This window comes from Solea senegalensis, linkage group LG15 (assembly GCF_019176455.1).
Source record: "Solea senegalensis isolate Sse05_10M linkage group LG15, IFAPA_SoseM_1, whole genome shotgun sequence".
NCBI classification, from domain to species: Eukaryota; Metazoa; Chordata; class Actinopteri; order Pleuronectiformes; family Soleidae; genus Solea; species Solea senegalensis.
Genome location: NC_058035.1, coordinates 9,788,556 through 9,814,358, shown reverse-complemented (window position 1 = coordinate 9,814,358; position 25,803 = coordinate 9,788,556). Strand labels below are relative to the sequence as shown.

Below are 25,803 nucleotides of genomic sequence, written 5' to 3'. Positions count from 1 at the left end.
CTGCTGTCACCTGGGAGGGGAAAAAATCTCATCAATTAAACTCCTCCAACAGGCTAAAGCCAACGCACAAGACTTCCATTAGTTCCATCCAGTGGGGCTCTCAGGCCAAGCCTTTTGATGGGATTGCGATATTTTTTTCAGAGGGCGAGAAGCGTAAGATACCCTTGAATGTGACTCAAATGATTTGTCTTTGGCATGTATCCTCCTCAGCACACACACACACACTCACTCACACACACACACACACACACACAGCTTCAATGCTGCCTGTCCATAGCAGGGACCACTGACCATTCCCTGCCCACTGACCGCTGCAGACATTGTCACACAGAGAAAGCCATTCATGGTGTCCCCATTCCTGCTGTCATGTGTGCGGCACAGCTGCCCCAAGTGCAGGGCTTGTCTCGTCAATGAAGCAGGCCTCAGCACGTTCCACACCCCCGAGGCGCTCCATGCAATTGCTTAGTCGCTGTACTAGTCGTACAAAATTCCTCCATGCACGTCCTTCGCCCCATTTATCCCAAAAACGGCCTTTTATCAACAAGCCACCCTCAAACTCGCTGTAAGTCACTCAAGGCACTTCAAATGTTCAAGTACGTCTCCCGCCTCGGCACTATCAGACCCTGTGTTGACCTCGTGTGTTTTTAGGTTTGTCCGTCCATCTCTTCATTAAAAACATGGTTCGAGGATAAGATTACAGTAAATGGCATGGATCGTTATCTTAGCAGACCGTCTGCTGAACAGGCTACTAAGATCAAAGCAAGGTGTTTTGTCTTTATTTTGAAACATTAAGGCCGAGCTCAAATTGATGACATACGTCCAACCCCCCTCCTCCCTCCAAGCCCATGCAGTATCTCTTCTCCAGACAGGCTCCACGTGTCTGGAGGGCAGGCAATTACTCATGTACCCACCTCACTTTTCATCTCTCATTTCTTCTCCCCTCCCCTACGAGCGCAGCTTGCAATGCGATTCTCAAGTAAAGGTGCAGGTAGGAACACAGACGTGACATTATCAGGCTGGGGCATTATTGGGGTGAAAACGTATGCTGGCAGACGCGCTGTGGACCAGTGAGTCCAGAGAGTACAGAGCAGACTCTTTGCGTTGACTGTGGGATGCCTATGCGGCCTCGCTTTTGTGTTACTATTTCCAGGACTCCACTCTGGTATGTTTCAAAGGATGCAAAGCACCATATTAGTGGTATATTGTCAAGGATCCGAAAGGGCTCATTAAGCATCACCAAGATATGATTGTTAGTATTTTGCCTCTATTTTTGTTATGAGAAGGAAATTATGTCCAACATACTTACACAGTTTTAGACTAAGTTTGACAGGGTTGGCTCTGGGATTTCTCAGTACATCAACACTCAAGCGCTAACTGTGGGAATATTGAAACAAGGGGAGTTAAAAAGAGGAAGAAAGCAATGGAAACTTGGATTGGCTGTCATAGGACATAGAGAGAAAGCTCAGCACGTCTGTCTTCTTCCTCTCAAAGTCTTTTACATCAAATCAAAGACCAGGTGGTTTGTTGTCCATGCAGGATTTATGTAAGTAAACATCTGGGGTGTGCATGGTGGCAATGAGGCATCTCTTTGTTTTTTGGTGTGCACAGTGCAGATGTGGCAGAGCCACTTTTAGCCTCATGCCCTTGCTTTCTTTCACTCACTCCCTCCTCTGCTACTTTATGGGTGGTGGAGCACAATGCAGGAAGTGTCTGGGCCGCAATACCACAGGGGCCCTAACTGCACGGCAAAGCTAATTAAAAGGTTTTTCTTTGGTCTTCTAATCTGGAATAGCTGACCTGGACCAGGAGGCTGCTTATCAAGTTGCCGTGCTGTCCCTCCTTCTCAACTGTCCCCCCCCCCGAACGTCCTACGAGCAAAACAGGGGCAGGGCCACTGGTACTCTACCACAGGCTTGCAGCTTTGGCACAGAAAGTCAAGGGAGGAGAAGGTGGTGGGGGTAAACATGTGCCTGGGTGTGCAGCTGAACAAACAGGTCAAGTAGCTGTGAAGCATCTAAGAGGGCAGACTGCTTGCCGCAAGGACATTGCTGAGATGCTGCAGGGACAAAGCACATTACTAAACGCTCAAATTCACTTGCACATGTACAGTAGTATCACCATGTGATTGACATAATCTTGTTAGACGGCCATTCTTGGTTAAGCGGTAACTTCCTCCAGCTAATGTCATCTATGCCACTCTAGGCGAAATACTTGAACTTTTCATGCTCATAATTTCAGATACACAGAGCTGTCAGATCTACGAGGACAACAGAGAAAAAGAAAAAATCAGCTTTGCCACCTCACACAAGCGTCGTTACATTCGTTGAAGTTTTATGTGCTCTGCTTGCATCATGTGCTATTACAATTGAGTGGAAGTCAGTTTGAGTCGAACCCAAATTAACTTTAAGAAGAGGATGCTATTTAAAATCTAACAGATCATTACGCAGAAAGGTTCATAGATGTTTTGTTTTTAATGAGAAATAAAGTAAAAGCAGGTGGGGTGAAATTCTGCACCATGAGAAATACTTAAATGCTTGTTACTTCCATACTTTTGTGGTATTGACCAAATCTAAGGCTGGGTATTGCTTGTTTAAGGAATGTTGGTCAGATCTTGTGTTTTAACGGATCAAATAAAACTTATTGAAAAAGTATCGGTCAGGACTCCAGGAGTCCAGCTATCGATATCAACACCGGATCAAAACATGTTACATACCCTGTATGGTTTGTTCATAGACACTAACACAGAGAGGCTGTAACCGTGCAGAGGGGTTTGGTGGCTTGGGAAGGGATTGGGGGGAGGGGGGGGTTGTCAGCATGAGCACGGAAGCTGCATGGCAGTGATTCACTGTGACAGCAGCGCTTGGCATGTGAGGACAGCAGGCCAGACAGGCAAGGCTGCTTCCTTTGATCTTTATTTGCTCCACCGTCTGTTTTGCATTTAAGAGCCTTGCTGAGCGCGAGGCACTGGATACACCTTGAATGGCTCAGGACCCCGTCCACTTTTTTTAAGACCCAGGATTCTTTTTCAAAGCAAAGAGGATCCAGGACAGAGAGGGGTGATGTTTGAAGGGGAAGGTTTTGTGCCGAATACGGCCGAGGGTCTCCCAGCAACACAGATTAGCTTTGAGGGGGGGAAAAAAGGGGGCTCTGTAATAACATATAATCAAACTAATGGAGGATGGTTGAGTGTGGGTGAGGGGCAAGGTAACAGACGTCTCCTTTTAAGATGGGCCATCAAGATCAAACCAGGGTCCGAGGCTGTGGATCTAAAACAAACATGCACAGCAACACCAGCAACACCAACCTTCTCGTGCCTCGTCTGACCTGTCAGATACATGTTACACATTAGTGATGTCAAAAGACTGTGACATCTTACACCTGACAGTCAAAACAGCTGAATATCAAGAATACCATCCCACAACCAGACGCGATGCACTGACAGGGGGGCACTCCTCTATTCAAACATGAACATCTCTATTGCACATTCCTCTCCGACTCTGCAGTGGTCAAGATCCAAGGCCAGCAGCTGGACAAACTCCTGCTGTAGAGATACATTAGATAGAAATAACTGCCTTGTTTATTCTGAAGCGATGAGGTGATGTGTATGAGGAATTAAACCAATGCAATAAAAAAAGAAGTTTGAACGCTGGAGACTTGTAAATGTTGTGTGTGGGTGATAGAGATGCACAGCACACATTACTAATAGTCAGCAACATTTTAAAAAAAACAACCCAAAAAACAAAAAAACAAACCTTACTATTTTCGAGCTGAGCACTCACGAGTCCTTAGGCAAAATTCTTTCTACACTCCAGTTGCTGCCCAGCATGTAATTTATTCCCAGACTATACATTTTTGGTGGTCCAGTGCTCAGATTATGATATTCATGCTGTCTGTTAGGGTTTACACTCACTGCTCTCCAAATAGCAATTTGCAACAGCAATGTGTCTTTTTACGGAAAAGGTACAGCCGAAGAATATTTCTCTTGTTATGGAGTTTAAAATACCAAAGACAGACGGGGGGAATGTAGCAACATAGATTTTATTTACTTCTTGAGCACAGCTGTGCACATGTCACCTTCAATAGCTTATACCATTTTTTATTGGCTGCATTTTCAAGTAAAGAATATTTGTTGAGGACTGGAATCTTTTAGAAGTGAGTGAGTGAAAAAGCACAATCATAGAATCTGATCATCCAAACAGAAATATCCACTTAGGCCATTTCTCATTTCAAGTGAAATTCTATGGGCTTGATGCATACATTAGCTCTTAGCATTTTATTGGCAAGAAAATACATGTCTCTGTCAGTGTGAGGATACAAATATAAATTGTTATAATAAACTGATGGCTAACAGTCATGTCTGGCGGTTGGTAGGGTCAAATGCTGCTACCTGAGCTCTATATGTCTATAGTAGAGTGAGTTCACACACGCACACACATGCTGTATATACTGAATACACACATCTATACATAGATATATGTATAATAGTTTCCTGCTTCGTCATCACTTCTGTTGGAGAATAGGAGCTGTATATTGTACATGCAATCCTAACCCATTTTACACAAATCGAAGCAAAGCATTCAGTGGCTGAGATGGTTATAAAATGTATCATTCACTACAGGTATGATGTATATTATGCTACATTATGGAGTACGCTGGAGGATAAATAAATGGAAGCTGGCCTGTACACGTTAACGATATAAAAAGGCTGTAATCGTCGCTGCTCAATCTCTCGCTATAAAAAGCTTCATTCATGAGAACTACTTCTGCGTAGCAGGCATTCCCACAAGGTGCAATCTGACATCTATTTAATCCATGAAAAGTTACTTCAAGAACAAAATAAGGCCTAGCAGTTAAAACTCTTAAAAGTTTGAAAATAGTCACATCTTTAGTTTAGCAATACAAAATAAATTCAACATCCACCCTGTTTTCCTAAACCATAGCTTATATACAAAAGGAAACCCATTGATTTAAGTTGGAAAAAAAGTAAGAAATGAAATAAAGGGTGCATCAAGTCTAATCCCAGTGGCACTGGAGAGACAGGGGTGAGTTGGCATAGAGTACATCCTAGAGGCAGATGGTGGCAAAGGGAAGTCCTGTAAGTGCACTATGTAGAAGCTAACATCCCTCCCTCCTTTTCAGGACACCAGTAAAAACTAAAGCCCAGCCAATACATTTGTTTGCTGTTTTTTTATCAGCTGATATTATCTTAAAATATCTGCATATGTGTTCTCTGAGTGAATGGAAATATTTTTTACGGAATATAATGCTTAGTGAAATTTTTATCACTGTGCAGCAAGACGTGTAAGATCCACCTTTACGGTATATTTATATACAGAAAATAACATTTATATTCTCTAGGCAGGTGAAGAGAAAATATTTAAACACAGAACAAAATGCATAATTTTCACTACATGACCGTTACAGAATATGAATATCATCTGATTTGTTGATTCATTTCTTTCCCTAAAAATATTTATTGGCACCAAAAATCTAGCATTGTTCTTTCAACTTTCAGCTAAAACTCATTATTTCTGGCATAAAGAAAAAATAGTGAGGGTGGGTGGTGTATGTGTGTCGGTGTACGGTATTGCTGAAGACGCCTACAAGGAAGGGCGAATATGGATCACTCCACTACGGTCATCAGTCGACACACACCTCCCTCGATGGCCAAAGATTGTCCAGGAACAGTCCCCGGTGGTAGTCTGGATATGTGTGTCTAAAAAAACACAAATACAAGGCAATCAGAAATGACAGAAGTGCAAGTAACAGACACGTAGAATCACAAAAAAATATATATATATTTTTGTAATATATATATATATATATATGTATATATAATATATATATACACATATATATATACATATATACACATATATACACATATATATATACACACACATATACATATATATATATACACACATATACATATATATATACACACACACATATACATATATATACACACACACATATATATATATATACACACACATATACATATATATACACACATATATATATATATATATATATATACATATATAAAATCACCAGATTGTATGAATTGTTATTATTTTATAACCCCAGAATGGAGGTTTTGATGCTGTCTGTCTACATACAGTAGGTTGTCCAACACACTGGGAATGAATGGTTGAGGTGAGGAATATTCAGCTGTATCATGCAACTTCACCAATAAGTGTGGCATATTTTTGCCAAGTCCTGCATCCCCAGAGAGCTGCTTCACATTTTTTTTGCATGCGAGTACAATTAGTTTATACTTAAATGAGGGTTTACGGCAGTCTAGTGTTACACACATGTATACTCAGTCTCATATTCCATTCCAACAGCAGCCACTTCTCACCAGTAAATTGCCTTCATTTGCATTTCCTTGTATTCTTTGAGCACTGACTTGTACATGTACGGATACTGGTGGACTTCATCATATTACCTGAAACAAGTTTCCATGGTTACATCTTCTTCGTTGTCTAGTTTGACTAAAAATAAGAGCGTGCCACTAACTGGACTGGTAATTACTGAGCTACAGGAAGCATACAGTTGGTGCAAAGGGTTAACACGAAATCAAACTGAATGTTTGTCCATGTAGGATCTGCACGGAGCAATGCAGAAATGGGCGGATGACTAAATTTAAGTCAGGCGGACCCTAGCAAACCTCTGCTCACTCACAGACACAGAAAGTATGACCTGGCTCTAAGTGTAAAAAGGAACACACTGCAAGTGTTTTGTGTTTGACCAGAAATGGTATGGCGTGAGAGGAGGAGGAAAGGAGCAAAGACAGCTGTGAAGACTGGAGTGATACTTCCACTGGGGGATCAAAGGTGACCAACGTCCCTGTCCCAATAATGGTCGTCATCCTCCTTCTTCTCGCTTGAGGGAAGAATCCATCCACTCATTCAGCAGACCACTCAAATGACCAGACATCACTTCTTCAATTGCAGGAGCCTTCATCTCGACTTTTTTTTTTTACGTAGAGGCCTTAGCTATGGCCCCTCGCAGCCCAAGGGCAACTGCTGTCACTACAATGGGACAACAGCCAGACAAGGCCATGCACACATGGCAACACTCTGGGGGTTATTATGCCTCCAGAACCCCTCTCTGTGTTCATCTTCTTCCCCTTCATCTTCTAAAGATGAGGTTAAAGAAAGGCCTTGTTTAAACGGTTCCGAGTGAAGCTCCATAGCTGGGTCATAATCGACTAATGGTGACATACTAAAATGTTGTCCTTTTGATGTCTGCAGCAAAGAGCTTTGCAATGCTCCTCGAAAAATTCCTACTATGTTGAATACACAGCAGAAAATACACTACTTGGCACAAAAAAAAAGGTGTGACTTCATTTATTTGGCAGGAAATGTGAAACCATGTGTGACAGTGACACCTATGTGTCCGCTACCTCACCCCTACATTCACCCTCGTGCCACATGTTCAGACCTTAATTTTGGTTTCAGTCTGACAGAATGGACAACATATGTGAGTAAGCAGCAAGAGTTAACGGCTCACTAACCAAACAAGTAAGATATTACACCATGACCGTACGCCTTTCCCCAGCTGTGGCACAATAGTTCATAACTCCAGGTTACAGAGACACAGTAGTGAGAATGCTTAGGGAAGTGCTTTAGGCTCAGGAGTCGTGCAAACAGATGTCCTCACAATTCTGTGACATCACATGTGAGACTTTGGTCCAACTTTGCAGCAACTTTTCAATATAAACAAATGTCTGTTACTTCCAAACCTTTGTCAAATGAGTACAATGCTGATTAAGCCTAGTAGGTCTGATTTTCTTAGCATAGCAGTGTTGTGTTATTGTGTCTGTGATGACACAGTGATGCATTTTACATCTCAACTGGCAGAGGCCTGACTGCTACACTAAACTTTTAAAATGACTGTGATTTTTATGTATTTATTTTATATTTTATGTGACGAAAAGACTTAAATCTGATAAGAACCTGGTGGTTTTACGAGTGGGAATGAAATTTAAGTCATTATCAAAGGTGAAATAGATTTAAAACGTTATAGAGATTCCCAACAGCTGTTTTGAATAAATAATTTGCTATTTGCAAATTGTATAGTTTTAAATTGTGATGGTAGTTAGGAAACAATCTACAGTTTAACTCTAGTTTTCCCCTTTAGGTTTTTTTGTTGTTGGTGGCTGCAACTCCTCCTTCACAGTGTACCATAGCAATTTACTTGTTTAAATGAATCCTGAATCCTTGTTGTGGAACTGATATTAAAAGAAGCAAATGTGAAGTCAGTGGGTTACTGTAGGGGCAAAGAAATGTAGAATTATATGACAGCTGGACTATATAGCCATGCAAACCTACAGTAAGTCTGTTGTCAGCTTGTAACCCAGGGATTGAAGTGACCACATTACAGGACTACGGCAAAAAATAGTCAAAAAATAACGTGAAAAACAAAGTTCTATTGTATCTTTCGGAGAAAAACAACATTCTTTGGTGATATGAATGTGTTTAGGAGCTAGAGAAGCCACATATTAACACCACAATGTAGTCCGAAGAATAATTTTAGCTCGATGACTATGCTGCTGTTTTCTGTTGTGGTTTTGACATTCTTTTCTTTTAAAAAAAGAAAAAAAAATCATATGCTATTTATTCTCCATATGTGATTGTTAATAAAAACAAAATGTACTATAATGAAAAACATTTTTCATGTAATATACAAAGCAGGCAGTAACCAGAAGGTCTGCATTGCATGCTATCTGATTTTGTTTGGCCTTAGACAATTTGAGTTGGAAAAGCTTTATAGTGGTAATGATGCCCAGGACGAGAGAAATGAGCCATGGTGGCAGCGTTGAAGTGTCCCACACGTCCCTTTTATCTGTCCAATAATGACAAACAATAAAACAATAGCCTGATCATTTGATAAAAGCCAGAAAACATGGCTTGATGCTCTGATGTCCTATCTAGTGCACACAGGTGAGCATTTTAATAAAAACAGATGTTCCCCGTCTGTAGCGCCGCTGCTACAGAGGTACTATTTTACAGTCTATGTTTAAAGGACACGTAACCATTCAGAGAAACAATATCTGAATAAAAAGAGAAGGACTTTCTGTCCAGAATATAAAAAAGTGGCTTGACGTCCAACACACTTAGGACTGAGCCACTGCATGGTTCCATGTTCTCCTGGATTTTCCTGGATATTAAGATGTCATCATTAATAGCATATAAACATTTGAAGGTTAAAGCACTGCAAAAGAGACAGAGATGTGCTTCAATACAAATCTAGTCTGACCTCTGTCCTACATACTCGTGCTACTGTCTACCAGCCTTTCTATGTTCTTATCACAGAAAAGCAGTGGAAGATGAATTTCCACTGGCTGGTCAGAAAAGTCCAGAGGGATGTCTGTGAAATCACAGCTCCATATTCTTATGTGTCTGTGAAGGTTCTCAGGTCATTGTATCTTAAAGAGTTAAAGAGTGTAGATACAGGCAATTGAACTTGCTTGAGTTTTTTTTTGAATGAGGCTGTATTTTTAGCAATATCTACAGTGCAGTAAAAATGTGCAAATGCTTAATTGTGGATGACTTACTCAAGCAACAGGAATAATTGTAATTCTTAAAGTACTATTGACAACACAGTCAATACAATACAATACGGTGCGGTGCGGAGCAGTAAGGCCCTCGGTGAAGCTTTCGTTTTGACTGAGAACAGTACCTTTACTTGATAGGCGGGGTGTGCACTGCGCCGTGTCAGCGAGATACGTAGAGTGATGCTCTACCGGTGCACTGACAATGAAGAACAACTTCAAACGCAACACAAGGCACAACAATGGAGGACATCCAGCAGCTCGTCTTTTTCTACTCATTTTGTGGCTGTTTGTCTCAACAAGACGAGATGAGAATAGACTTTCACACAATCTGCTGACTGTTGTGGGTCAAGCTCCACCCATACTGTACCGTTACTCTGGTAGCTCAAGGGAAGGGCACCGAAAAATGGAACGGTTGGGGATGGTTATGTTGGTACTATTCATACTGGAAACACAAAAAAATAAGAGTGTACCAGTGATGCAAAACTTAAATGCAGTAGCTGATGTTTGACCAGAGAGGCAGTAGTTTAGATTTTTATGTAAAATGTCATTTCGACTAAACTGTGAAGAGTTGCACAGAGAACAACAAATGAAATGACTCGATATCCATTAAATCACTTTTCAAAAAAGTGATTTAGGGGTTTAGTTACTACTACTTGTTATTACTTGTTCCGTTGTGGTATGGTCGCCAGAATTTGAAGACAAAAGACATTAGTGAGTTAAAATTCACTGTGGTTTTCATTTCTGAGTAGTTGGACTTTTATCAGATTGGGTTAAAAATAGATGCTCTCCCTTTGCCTTTAGCAGTGAGTGGTGGCATACTCTGGGGCCATCTGGGGACCAATGGAAACCTTGTTGTTCACCGAATCTGAAGACATGAAGGTCTGAACAGAACAGATTCTCTGGTGTGCAGATGGTGAGATCCACAGAGACATATGCAGGCATCATAGCCTCAGCCACACAACTAGCTACTCACTCTCTGATATCGCAGTGTGAGGTTTGGTGGTGGAGCAGCTGTGTGCTTGGTTGCACTCTATATATCACTGCGTCATCAGTGACACCCCCCCCAAAGGAAGTGGATACCCTCTCCCAAGAGATCCAGAAACCACTACTGACACACGATATTCCCAGAGCTGCACCCACTGGGCACATTAATTTTATATACAACGCAGTGCATGCATATCTTAATGAAGTGATGCTGGGTAACTAGTTCACCAGAATATACTTTAAAGGGGCTTTAACTTTGAAGCATCTCTGTTGCTCAGACCCCAGATGTTTCCACATTGTGAATATTAGGGACGGCTTCCTAGTGCTATAAATTGCTGTTCTTTTCGAGAAGAGTGCAAAAAATGTAACAACTTACTCTGGTCAATTTGTCTAGTTCTGATTTTCCACTATTATGTGCTTAATATCACACATAACCTTCAGCTACACCAGTCACATGTTGAGGAGTAATAAAATATCAATACATTAAATTATCGCAATTTTTCATGGCATGCTACTGTATCGACTCTTTGAAGCACTGCATCTATATGGTAATGTTCCTGCCAATGGTTTTGTGCTGTCTTTGAACCTATGATGTGCTTTTTTTTTATAAATAGACATTAGTCAGAAACTCATTTCTGATAACTTTGGTCATGTAAGGTTAGTGTTGTGCATTAACTAGTTATGGTTAAGGTTACACATCATAAAGAACAGATAGCTTAAGTCTTCAATATACTGCCAGCAAAATAACCCTCGCCTTCTGCTCACTAAACCTTCAAGAATATACAGAACTATGCAACAGTCTAATTACGTTTGTTGTTTTAGCAATGCTATAATGACGTTACAGTATAATTATTCCATTTTCTGGACACATCCAGAAAATATGGCAAACTAAATAAATAATAATAAACTAAAAATAACTAAAATATATACAGTTTTACATTTTACTTTTAGAAAATACATTTTTTTACCTACACTTACACTGTGGCTCCCTTAAGCCTGGAGCGGAACCGTAATAAATGTTATGTTAACTAAAGACCTACTATTTCAAGTCGAAAAATATCTGCTGTGAATAAGGTTTACTCAAGACATACACATGTTGTATGAGTTGGCTAATATATAAGACCAACTTTTAGTCGTATCATTCCAATGCAAATTCCAAGAATCAAAGAACCTGACAGACATAAAAACAACAACGCTGGTTGTGCCCTCTGACTTTTGCACAGCACTGTGCATTATATAAGAATGTAAATTCAAAAAGAAAAGCTTTGTTGATTGAAAAAGCACCACATTACATTGGCACAGGCGAGAAAGGCGAGCTTGCTCACTCACATTCCACCCCAAGCTGGACACACAGAGCACATCGAACAAATATGCAGATTGATACTGATATCCCCAGTGGTACATGACTCAGTAAACTTTAGGGTACTTTAGGACCAGGTAGAGGCAGAGAGGGGGAGTGACGAGAGAGATAGACCAAAAGACGGAGAAAAGAATGGGTAGGCAGCAGGCAGGCAGGCGGGATGTAGGGTAGAGACTTTGAAATCCGAACCAGGTTTGAACAACAGTGCCCTCTCTTCATACAGAGTGACAGCGATACATTAGCGAAACAAATCAGAGGAACAGAGGCTCCACTTAGAGCCAGGAGCCCAGAGCATTAAACCCTGTTGCTTTAGAAGCTACAGAGACCACTTCTGATCACACAATACCCATAGTTCCAATTTTTGCTGATCTCTTTTAATTCATGGAATGGATGATATAGTCATTTATTTTCTCTAAAAATGTGAATGTCAAGTCTACCTGCAGTTTTTCAGTACAATCATTCAAAAGCCTGAGGTAACCAAAAGACTATACAGTAAATCAAGACAGCAGGCACTGGTAGTGCAGTGAGGAAAAAAATGTCTAGGATCACAGGGACCTGAGGTTTGGCTTGCCTGTGCCTTTCAGTGACACTGAAATTGTCAGTATTTGCAGCACAGAAAGCAGTGATGGATTCAGTACTCACTGCTACACTAACAATTCCTGCTGGCTGGAAACAAGGAGTTGGATTTGATGAATACAGTGTGAGCTTGTACATCACACACTTGTGGGAAAACAGGTAAAAAGCAGCAGCTACACCATGTGTATTACTAGAGGTCCCTTATTTCTACAGTACTGTCACAAGGTCAATAATTGAGTGAGCAAGACAAAAAACAAGCAACTGTCTGTTTAATTGTGGAAATGTTATATTAAAACTTAATAATTAACAAGTCCAATGATAAATCTATTAGTCACAATTTTTTAATCATATTTTGCATTCTTATACAAAACATTATTCAGTTTTTTTGGAGAATGTCTATTTCTGCAGTATAACATGGGTCACAAATCTGCCATATAGAAGTATGTTTTCCAATTAACATTTTTTAGTCTGGAAAATATGATGTAAATATTCCACATACATTTTCATCAAATATATTGCATCAACTGTCAATAACAGAAGCAAAATCAGTATGTTTTGTGAACTCTACCACATGAGCCTGGACCATGTGGTTAAGTTTTGTTCATGAAGTGAGGATCTTTATATTTCAGACATCACCTAAATTAAATGGATTTGAAGCACAATGCAAGCCATTTTGCTGGTTAAGCTTATTGGGGAAACTCACCTTTGCTTTGCTATCTTGGGCAGACATGTAACCAACACACATGCTCTCTGTGGTGTGACTCCATAGGAACTCCACTGTAAAAAATAAGAATGCAGATAAAAATGTTTATTACGAGATAGAAAATTAAGTATAAGCATACATGTGTATAAACTTAATAACATCAATAGAAATACATTGTAGTCAGGGTTGGAGAGAGCTGATTATGTTACAAAAGTTAAGATCAGTCAAAACATACATAAAAATTAACAGTTTTTCCATCTGCCTCAGGAGAAAGTTTGGCCGATGCTTGCTAAACTGCAGTAAACTCAAAGCATGCCATTACTATGAAATAACATGACTTGCAATTGTGACTTAACTGCAGGGAAAAGTACAACTTGTGGGTAGGATTAGAAACTCTGCTACAACAAGGATGTGATTGACATAATGTTTATCCTTGCAAATCAACACAGATCCCTACACAGTCTGCAGTAATCTGGGTTAGTCCACGTTCTGCTGTAGGACAATGGCCCTTAAACAGAATAAAACAAGACCCATAATCCGGAGTAAGTTGGACTTTGGGACATTTTATTGCTCGGACTACTTTAGTGTATAAACAAAAGCCTTTCACTTCACATTTGCCAACATTTTTAAATTGAAACGAAGATGTCACCTCCTCCTTAGGAGAAACATCTGCTCTAGTTTGACAGTCAACTTGATCCAAACCACTGGTCTCATTAGAAGTTGGGGTTTGAACTACATCATGTTAAAAAAAAGGCCAAAGATAAAACTCACATACATGATATATCAGAGCTATAATTTAGACAGAACTAATATTCCATGATGGTGGAACAGGAGAAAGAAGGAGCACTCAGGTAAAGAAACAAGATCCACAAATACAATCAGCCAAACTGGGCAGTATTCAGAAGGCCTCCACTTGTCCGAAGATTAGTGGTTGATTCCATAGTGGGAGGTCTGCGTTTGAATCTGAGATGAAGGGTGTGAAACCAGAGCCTGATTGTGCAAGTTAAACACAGACCACCCGCCAGGAAAGCTGCAGTGCCTCCGCCCTCCTGACTATTTGGATTTTTGAATATTAGCAGGCAAATAACGTGCCTGCTATCAACTGCAGCATGGGCATTTGATGAAATGGTCAATATCTTACCCAGGATACCCTGAATATTTTGAGATGGCTGAGTTTCCATGCATCGGCAGCAGCGCAAGACAATCACGCCACCCAAAACACGATCTTCACTAACCAGAAAGGGGGAACCTAGACACACGCACAAAAAAATACATGCATTAGATCACTGAAAACAGGAAAATCATGATAAACATGACCTGATTAATATTATCGATTGTACAATTCAATTTCTAATCGCCATAACACTAAACTATGGACAACACATGAAAACACAATACATTGACTCAATTTGATCTCAAGTTAAACAAGTGAAAGTAATAATTGCATGCTCATTTATCTATTTTATTTAGCAGACTGGTATAATATTAATTTCTATTCAAATAGGCTGGCTTTATTTAGATTAGTGACAGATGGTGTATTTTTAACCCACCACACTGTAATCTTCCTTTTCAGAACAAAATGTGTTCCCAGATTAAACTTTAAAGGCAGCATGAATGAATTCTTGTGTTTATAAAAAAAATGTGGATTGTGTAATTCAGGGTTCCCACACCTTGGTTGACATCAAATTCAAGGGCTTTCAAGGACTTTCCAGGAACATTTCCCTCAAATTCAAGGACCAAATGTGCTAACACAGTTAAAGATGGGAGGGCAACTTTTAAGAGCCACTTCACCCACATTATCTACTTTTATTGGTTTACAGCATGGTGAGCCAGAGATCTCAGAATTTGCATTTCCCAGGCATCACATAAATTGCTCTCTCTTGCCTAACGTTACTCACTCATTGTTCTGCATGCCTACAGTGCCCACAACACCACTACTAATTACGACTCGACGTTTGTTCTGCATAGGCCTAGTCTATGCACAACAAGCAATGCAGGGAAACAGTAGGTGGCATCACAACAAACAAGGGCACATTGGCGGTGGGAGACATTACCTAAATATCAACTTTTTTCTTGCACAAAATTCAAGCACTTTCAATGACCCATGTCGATTCCCGCCCACAAAAAAATGTCAAATTCAAAAAAATTCAAGGATTTCAAGGACCCATGGGAACCCTGATAATTAATGTGACCAATGAAAAAAGGGGCTTGGTTTTGGAAGGAACAGAAACTAACAGGTACTGCTTGTTTTCAGATACAGCAACAATTAAAAGAAAAACGTTACGGATTACGGAAGTTCAGTGTGGTATTAATACTCACTCTATAAATTGATCTGGCACCAACAATAATGGAAGCTCATGCATAAATGAGGTGGTGGTTCCTAATACTTGTTTCATAGTGTTCCTTATAAAACGCATCACTGGCAGTTTAAATGTTGCCTAAATGATCACCATCATCTTACCCATAACCTTCTAACTATTTTTGTTGTATAATGAAGAACAAAAAAAGATCTAAAAGCACTTCACTGATGTATATTTGTTTTCATTAAACATTCTATTTAGAGAATCATCATGGACATAGAGAGAGAAAGGAGGCCTCCACATACAGATGTTGTCATCATTGCAGGATTTATGGAGCTTTGCTTAACTTAATGTGCACCTTGAAAGGAAACAACAGAAGAATTAACTTCAAATTGACTTATTCCAGTCTGTCCAAATGTCTCGGTGTAACAGATGTCCACGACAAAGCTGGGGCGGACTTCTAAAGGAGGCCAGAAGAAGGCAGAAACCACCACATGTTTCCACATTTTTTCCTCTGCTGTCTTCTCTGAGCTATCCTTGTGACCATTCATAGGCACAGCAAGTTAACAAGACTTCTTAAAACTGACCACTTCTGAGAATATGGCAAAAAAAATTACATCCTCACATCAACTTTCATCAAAACAATCATGTCTTCCAAAATGATCTGTGGCTGTCAGCTATGATGTGTGGACCACGCAAAGGCTCAGTTTAAACAGTGAAAATCAACCATAAATGAAAAGCAATCTCCTTTCATATTATTATTTCCAATGTTTCCAGTTGTTTTTATACTGTGCCACATCTGTTTGTCTAGTTTTATTCTCTCCAAGCATAACCTTTCATGCAAACACATTATTGGATGACAAAACTGTGTGTATGAAAATGGGGATGGGATCAGCCACATGTAGGTGACTCACTGATGAACTTGTTTTGCATAGCCTCCAGCAGTGCGTGGTGGGCATCTTCAGACTGCATGGCAGCAGAGCATTCCCGTGCCAACATGGTGCGAATCAGATGCTCTCCACAACCTGGCAAAAAGACATAGATACAGCTGACCCTGTGACATGAACTTGATGTAACCAACAAATAGGTCTCCAGAGAATAATTTTTGAGGAAGTTCCAGCACATGAACTACAAACCATTCATACCCACGAATCTGTGCATGAAAAAAAATCTAACTTTTAAAACAACATTGTAATGTTATACAGCTTCATGTTTGAGTTGATTTTGAGTATGTATGCAAAAGTCCTGATCGTCATTCATTAAAACTACAACAACATTCAACATTCAAAACCCATTAAGAGGTTTTGAAAAAGTCTTATTATGTTACATAATGGAAATTGTGAAAAAAAACTAAAGGATTTGCTTTTACAGCTCATAAAACACTAACATTCAATTTGGCTAATATTTCTCTGTGTAAGTAACCTTTATTATTTTAGGTAAAGTTGACAGCCCCCAGGGCCTGCCGAGCACAGCTGCCTTGCTCAAGGGCACAATGACAGTAATTGCTGAAGAAAGGGTTGAGTTTCCCTTTCAGATTCCCTGCCCAGATTCCCAGCTGGTCTGGGAATTTGAAACAGCAACCACCCAGTATTAATTCCCCTTCTCTAAACTCCATACTCTCACTGGCCTACTGCAGCGGGTGCACACATACCTGAAACATGTATCACCATTACACATTCATTGTATGTCATAAGGGTTAAAATGCACATGTTATCATAATATGTATTTTTTTTAACACCAGAATGACCAAATGCTAAAAATACGATTTTCTTAAATTTAGAGGGCTAACAAGAGGAAACTATTTTTATACTGACATAAGAGGGGTAAGACATGAAACAGTAGTAGGGTATAAGTGACTACATGTTGAATGAAGTGCAGTACAGTACTATCTTGATTTTTCCAACAGTAGATGTGTGTTAAAGGTTATGTATTAACATTTTAATAATGTATATGAACAGAACAGGCAGCTTGTTCCAATGGTTCACCTTTCCCTTAATGTAAGAATCTTCCTTTCTAATTATACTGCTTGAAAGACCAACATTAAACCAATACTTAATTTTTGCTAAGACTTTTACAGATATTGAAAGCATGCTGCCTGCTTGAATTTTTTTTAAATGTAAACTCTGCCCTTACTGAGGGAAAAGGAAATCCAAAAGTGAAAACAAAACACATCTGGCAAAAGTTCCTGTGAAAACCCATAAAGACTTGGGTATATTGTCTTGTTGTTTCTGTAAACACAACTGAAGACCCCATAAAATATCAGGTAACTACAACAAAACTGCACGCAGGTTGGTAACTGTGGATACCAGATGCCTGGAACAATTTGAAGTTCTTGTTTAATGAGAGCAGAATGTTGGCTTGTTCAGGTACTATGCTATTTGCACTGTTTACCATAACTCACTCGGTCTCAGGGGAACTGGGCATTATGGCAGCACAAGCACAATTGAGGTGGAACTGCAGTAAGAAGCCAAGACTATAACAGCAATGCAACAGAGGAGAAATGCATGATAAATCAAGAGACCAACAAACAGAAATATGGTATGTGACACAGCCAAAAGCACCGAGATTAAATAGTGACGTTCATGAGCTGTTCAATCACAGGCCACAGCAAAGAAAAAGCCATATGAAGTAGTCAACACATAAAACAATGATCCACATGAGCCACATATTATAGATCAGACCGGAATGACGGGAGGGGAGGGAAGGGAGTGCTGGTGAGACAAAATGTAGAAAGGAGGACGTATAGGGTGAGGACCATACTCCTCTTGTCAGATCGAAAATTATTGTTTTTCTGTTTCTTTTGATGGCGATGCCTTTCATGTTAGGAAATTAAAAACAGGTGTCATACTGGAACACACATTATGCTCCCCATACCCATAAGGAATGTTTTTTCAGTAACATCAAAAGCAAAGCCACAGTATAGGAAAACAGGATGAAGTGAAGTACAAAAAGAACAAATATGTAAACTTCATTTACTGAAATAACGGATGAACCAAAATCTAAATTTCTCACCGACCACTTATCATATAAACAGGTGAGCTTTGCCGTGCAAAATGCTGGATTTATAATTGGACCAAACGACTTAAACCTCAGCCAGTCTCATCAAATTAGCTCATATGAACTGTGATGCATTATGCTTCACATCCTCATCAAAAGGTTTTAATTTTCCCCAGAAGCTATGTCACAGATGTCTACACATCCTAAGGAAGTGGGCTAACAAACTGCACTAAAGCCTGTCGGCCGCACATACATAACTGGCTCACAACCAACACATTTGTTTTCAGATGAAGAATATGTGCATTTTTTGTTCCAGAAAGCAAAGAATGTTTCACTCTCTGAAATAGTTTATATCCACAAGAAACAGTGCCTCAGGAGATTCTCTCCATGCTCCTGAAATCGTTTAATTAATCATCATGCCACTGATAAACAAAGTTTGTATTTCCAGGGCAAATAATCCAGCTACTCTAAATTAGAAGATTTATATCTGGGCATTTGATGCCATCCTTGAACAGCAACAATTACAGACCATAAAAACTTAAATCCAGGTGACCACAAATATTATGGAAACCCAGCTAAATTTCCAGTTCAAAAAGTTCAAGTTTTCACTTCTGCATGAAGGCAAACAATAGCAATAACAAATAATTCTTTGGTGGTGGACAGCCAGAAAGAAAAATAATTGTTGCCAGGTATACTATGACTCCCTCTCTACCACCAAAACTGTGTTCTGACTTGTAAATTTGATCCATCACCATCATTCTGTACTCGGAGCAATTCTCCCTCTATAGTATCTGTAGCAGGTGTCTTATATCAAATGTCATTGCAAATCCAAAGAGCTGCGCAATACACCTGGCATGCAGCTGACTAACAAAGTACGGTGAACAATGACTCAATCAGCCGAGGAAATGACTGTTGAGAATAACGTAGCAGGAATAGTTGGAGGTCATTGGAAAGTATTATCATGGTTTCTGTAGTTTGAGGCACAATAAGGGGCTCACATGAAATATCTGTTTTTTTTCATATAATCTCCGATTCATATAATCTCCAAAACGAAAAGGCAGGCTGTTGGTAAACATCACCAGAAAGAGGTAAAGTCAGATACACACAACTGAGTAGTCATTTGTGAAGAGTGCACAGACGTATACCTGAGGTACTCACTGCTGTAGAGTAAGTGTTCATATTACAGGCATTTTCAGCCCAGCACCCACATCCATAATGAGCAGCCTGAGGAAAAAAAGAGAGCACCAAAATGTTTCAGATGCAATGCAGTATATCTTAAATAATAAGTGTGGATACTGGAACCAAATGTTTCATTACTCCACTGCTCTGAGCCTCAACGTTTTTATTTTGATTCAAAGTGACACAGAAGTTAAATTTTACTGGTTGTTTAAGTAGCTGATTTTTACAGTTGCGCTACTGTCCATGTAACCTCGTAGAGTAAGTTGCTGCAGCTGCCTCAAAGTAAGAGACTCCCAGAAGATAATTGTTTAACAGAGACTGCGCATAAGGCTGTTCATAGTGAATTATATTGTGTGAGTTGGCCGCCATGAGCAAAAAGTATAGCTGTGTTAATTACATCAAACAGCAGCAAACATTTTTTAGCTACTATTATCAACAACATTACATGTAAAGCAAACAAAAATAACATTGTTGTACACTACTGTCTTTGTTGCAGTTTTTAAATTTCATTTAAAAAAAGGACTCATTGGAAAACGAAATAATTTTATTAACTACCTGGCCAACCCTGCCAGAGTGTTTCATGGCCAGGCCTCCACTGGACACCGCTGCAGCTACATTTCCTTCCAGGTCTACCACAACAGCTCCCACTGTGTCGAGACACCCAGAACTATTTCCCTAAATCAAAGTAAGAAGAGGAAACGCATGAAGAGATAACATATACATATATGTGTGTGTGTGTTCTGTATATTCTCTATATTAGCCTTTTTCAACAGAGAAACATTCTCAAGTGTGTATTTAGGCAAAACGAAGGCTAACAAATCCAAACAGACATAATCTGAAGCAGAGATACAATCTATAACTAGGGATATTCCCACAAAAATGAAGAATGTAACTCTTCATATTTCATTATAGAATTTTGCTTTTTAAAATTTTAATCAGCTGTTATCCTAACCTGATTGCAGATTTAAACTTAATTTAAATGAACCCTGGAGTAAAAGACAATGGAAAAATAACATCTCTCATCTGTGTCGCCAAGATTTTCAGGCCAGAGCCAACCAGAGCCAACTATTTTTGAAATGCTACATATCTTGTCAATCCTTATCAGTGACATTAAATTGCAGAAAATCTATAATAAATATGGACTGAAAATCTTGAGGGGATTTTTTTTAATCATGAAGATGTGCTTTAGATTTTCCGAAACAATACAGCAACATATACATTTATGAGGCAGAAGACTTCACTGAACTGGAAAAATGTATTGGAAAGATTTACTTGGCAAAAAGACATCGGCATAATAAGAAGACTGTTTGAAAATTAAATTCATGTTTGCTGCAATGCCATTCTTGATGGAAAAATAGGTTATGTCCTCGTAATTATGTCAATGGCAGAGTAAACATTAAAGATCAGTTGGAAAAGAAAGTCCAGTGAAATAACCCCCACACCCCCAAGTTTGAACAAGGAATGTGTGTGAACAGTCAGTCTGAATATTAGTTCTGTATTAGTCGGTGGTAATTTAACTGCACAAATGACCATGTATAAATATTTAGTGGGTCAGAGACACATGAGAACAAGAGGGTAAGTCAAAACTTTAAATTGGCCAAACTCTCCATTTGACACAAAAATCAATCATTTATTACTCAGAGCATGCTTAAGTCAATAAACAGTCCATCTTAGTTGTTAGTCTTTCTTTTTATGGACGCATCATTAATACTCAGGATTGATGGAAGCGAACTATATAAACAATATGCTGTCCATAAACAGGTCCAGTGAAGCATTACAGGCTGCGGCCAATCACATGTTTTAACACAATGTACATCTGAACCAAAATAAACTGTCCCACCCTTCTCTGGGCTGCTGCCACTGCTGGTGACTGTTGAGCAGGGTGAGTATGCGCTGAGCAGCTTTCAGCTCAGCTCATCATCAGGCATCTCCCCAGTTGTGAGGCTCAGGGCACTAAAACTTTGCCCTAACTCTTGTCAACACTTTTTGGATTTCTTGGAACCATCTGTGCAACCTGGCAAAGCCATTTCCTTTGATGTCAGAACATGAGACCATAACTGTCAAAATGGGCCTTGAATCATTTAATTCCTTTCTTGTATAAGAATCCATATTCTATTTGATGTTACTTGGTTTTTCTAACATTCAGTTTAATGCCACATGTCCTGGGAAATGTGGATTCTGTTTTAAAAGCAGCAAAATGAGTTGTAGGTGTTGTTAAACTGACCGCATCCATTTTCTATTGCTGTTCCCCCTTTTTTGTTTGTCAGAAGTCGGAGGTCTGATTCAACATGACACAGTTTTGAATACTACATATTTCTGCACAACTCGCAAGCACATGTAACTCCTCTACCTACGTGGATGTTTATTATTTTATCAACAACAATTTGTGAAAACCCTATTGAGACTAAACCTGATGTTTATTCAGGAGCACAGTAATAAAATCAGCCAGAAGAGGTGGCTCCACTGTGACTATAATGTGGGTGAGAAAGAATGCATTTAATGCCTTTAAAATAGGAGTTTTTACTCTACTTAAAGTACTCACATTTTCACTTGATTGTCGCCTTTTCTTGGTCTGTCCTGTTTCCATTGTCTCTGCAAGCTCCATCTTTCTCTTGTTCCTCTTGTACGCAGATAAACTGAACTCTGTGTGTGACAAAATATCCTCTTTCTACTGGATATACATACTGTAAGTTGATATGATTTTGTTTCTCAGCTACAAGAAAATGCATAATTTGACAGAGTTTTTCTGAATCAGCACAACAAAACTCACTGGTGGCCATTTTCTCTGAAGGGCATGATGGTATTCCATGACTGACAGCCCAATCATGTGCTCCTCGCCCCACTAAAAAGCTGATGGAAGGCCAAAGAAATACTAGCAAGATGATATAGTCACATTAATACAACATGAATTAATAACTGTGATATTCACCAGGGGGGAATTCTGCCAGCCGATAGTTTTCCTTTCTGTGCTTCATTTAGTAGACGGTTTGCAACCAAGACTGGGTTTTTAATACCTGAAGGAAGTCAATGTTCAGTTTATTTCAAACAAATATGGGCAAAACTATGAATTCTAAACAGAAACAACAGGAGTCATAAAGAATGTGTATGGGATTATTCCAATAACTTGCATTTGATTGAATATTTGTAACTAGCAGTTTTGTGTTTTTCCCCCAGCCTTTCACTTTCATTGCATGTCAAGTGTCATACTACAGGCAAGTGGACAGGCCATAAAAGCATAAGCCTATGTTTAAAAATACAGATTTGTGACATTTTTGGTCTGAAAGCCCTGACAAATCAGAATCGGTAAAATGTGACATGCCTATTTTAAATTACATCCATGTGCCGAAACTTCATTGTGACAAAACAAGCAAAACCACATTTATATTGTCACATATGTAGTAACTCACCACTAATAGCACCTACAGCTCCATAATGCAGTGACTTCCCATCCATGATACTTGCATCACATTCAATTTCCCCTGACAAATTAAGGTTGGAGCCCATGCCTGCATTTGTAAACGGAGAATCCTGAGAAAAAAAATCACAACATGAAGAATCTAGAGCAAAACAAGGTATTCTTCTGTAGATAATGTAACAAAGACTGCTGGTCACTCTTTTGGTCCTGATGTAATTAAGAAACAATACAAAGTCAAAAGAATCTAGATCATAATCAACTCACCTCAAGTTCAACCAGTGCTGCAGCCACTGCTTCCACTGCAAGTGCCCCAGCTTTGAGCTGAGCCACAGCCTGTGAGTGACAAACAGAAACATCTTGCTGAAAAGCCCAATAGCTTCAACGGCAAATATGTTTATCAGTTACATGATAACTAAACACTATTTACTGGAATACGTATACATCTTTCCACAAAATAACACAAAGAAAATTAATATAAAACAAATCATGAATGAAACCTAATACAAATCATTCTTGAAAAGAACCTGTCTGAAGACTGCCAACGAATGAGATTTTCAAAAGCAAAATTGATTTTAATACAGTCAAAAAACCTGGAATGACTTCAAAACAAATATCATTCATGTTTGAGTGCAACAGCAAATACACATGTGGAATCCCACTGTCAATACAGAAAGACAGCTGTTCATATACACTCTATAACACTAGTAAAACATTAACCATATATGCAATGACAGACAGACAGACAGATTTAATTATAAACGGTTACTCAGACCAAATATGTTGATTTCTTCATATATAAAAAAGTGAGTTTTTTTGTTATCACCAGCATATTTAAAACTAAATTAACATTACTCAGTTTTAAAGGGAAAATTATTTCATATATTGGGAACTTACTCGCTGGCATGCTCTTTTGCAAACATGCTTGTACTCCTTGGCTTTAGATTCAGAATGGTATCCTGCTCCTGAAAGCAAGTGGGGACACAATGTGAGACCATTCTTAAAGTGTCATGGATGCATCAATGCCCATAGGAAACACAACTGTAAGGTATGTTTAAGTGATGTTATCATTTTTTTACTCTTAATACTACTTGTTAAATGTGTGCAAGCCAATCTGGGAAGCCATCAGGTATCTGGTGACTAATCAGCATATTCACATGCAGAATTATGAGAACATGTGCACATTTACCTGCATGCACTAAAACAAATCCACCAACTCCATTTGACTTTGGATTCTCACTTGACTCCTGTTTGTTGGACCATGAGTTGGTCAAGGGAGATGAGGCTTGCTGCTCTTCAGCAGAATTCATTACACCTTCCATAACCCCTGCATAATTTGACAAGCCTATCATGGCCTATCATACAGTGGTAAGAAGATCATTTTCATGGTAGACCTGTGACAAAAAAAGAGAATACAAACAATAAGTCTTACAGATAATACAGGCCAAATGCATGTTTTACGATAGGAAATTGCAGATATCACTTTTAAATATTGAGCATAATAAAACACGGTACACGTCACGTTTTAAAGGGAAATTATGGTTGGCATTCGTCAAAATAAAATCAATTTACACTTCTACATTTCTTATAAAACAGTTAAGATTGGCCACTTTAAACATGGAATCAACAAATCGAAAATATCATTCGTTAGAAATGTAGACATCAATATGTTTGTTCCCGTCATTTTTTTCCGACGCAGGCACCGGTAGAGTAACATTTTCAAACATGGGCTATGTCAGATTAATTGACCGCAGTGATAAAAAAATCCCAATCGAAAAATAGACTCGAAAATGAGTGACTAAACCACCTCGTTAACGTAGTTTGACGTTATCAACTTTCCAAACGGTTTCTGTTGTTAACGTATCGTTACGCTTGAAATTTAAAGCTCGCGTTATATCAAACTGTCACTTGTTTTGACATTATGATTCATTTCAACGAATACAATATTGAGGTAATATTTAATACGAATAGGTTATTTCAAGTGACGCTAACTCGTTAGCTTAGCAGCTAACAGCCAGCTATTCAACCAAAACAAGTTCTCACTTACAGTTTTCACTCTCCTTTTCTCAGCGACACAACTGCTAACCTGCCAAACTCGACGGTACCAGACATGAGTTCAATTAAAACAAAAGACAAACGGAGTCGTGAATCTTCTTTTTCCGTGACACACTTTAACTGCTTTGCTATCCCAGAGCTGTTTGGCTGCAACACACACGCACACACTGAAGCACTTCCTGGTTCAGATACACGTTGCTAAGGAAGTGTGCCCAGTGCAAACAGTGGTACACGTGCATGGAGCTGCACAAAATAAAATCATATGAAATGCAAATAATGCACGGCATCTCATGGCTGCAATGCTCACAAAAATAAAAGCCAGTCAATCCTAAATTACAAAAATATCTATTGGTGCCAGATGTTTCTGTCTCTTCCCAAAAATAAATAAGAGGTGAGTGAGTTTTCTTACCTTTACTGTTGCATGCATGGATCTTGTTGACCTATTGGAATATGCACTCAATAATCTGAAATGATTATTTTCCTGTAAACTGTTCTGTGTGGTATTTTAAAAATCCAGTGCCTGCCATGTTTTTGTCCCCAGTTATATTATCCTTCATGTCCCCATTTGGTCAGGACAGATAATTAACAATTTCCAATCAGTGTTTGCTTAAGAGATATTCATAGGGCATTTCAGATCCCACAGCTGCAAATCAAGCCTATGATTGTACC

At 39.1% G+C, this 25,803-nt stretch overlaps 1 protein-coding gene across 1 annotated transcript; it reads right to left on the bottom strand.

The window, feature by feature from the left end:
* Positions 1–4,019: 4,019 nt before the first annotated feature.
* tasp1 (taspase, threonine aspartase, 1) lies at positions 4,020–25,308 on the bottom strand. The gene is made up of 14 exons (XM_044046242.1): positions 25,127–25,308; positions 24,269–24,473; positions 23,977–24,044; positions 23,347–23,415; positions 23,075–23,195; positions 22,597–22,681; positions 22,438–22,517; positions 22,210–22,310; positions 20,223–20,342; positions 19,634–19,712; positions 16,406–16,516; positions 14,333–14,440; positions 13,192–13,265; positions 4,020–5,716 (listed from the first exon to the last, which is right to left on the bottom strand). The coding sequence occupies exons 2-14, from the start codon at positions 24,429–24,431 to the stop codon at positions 5,624–5,626; spliced, it is 1,272 nt and encodes a 423-aa protein (XP_043902177.1). The 5' UTR covers positions 24,432–24,473; positions 25,127–25,308; the 3' UTR covers positions 4,020–5,623.
* Positions 25,309–25,803: the final 495 nt, after the last annotated feature.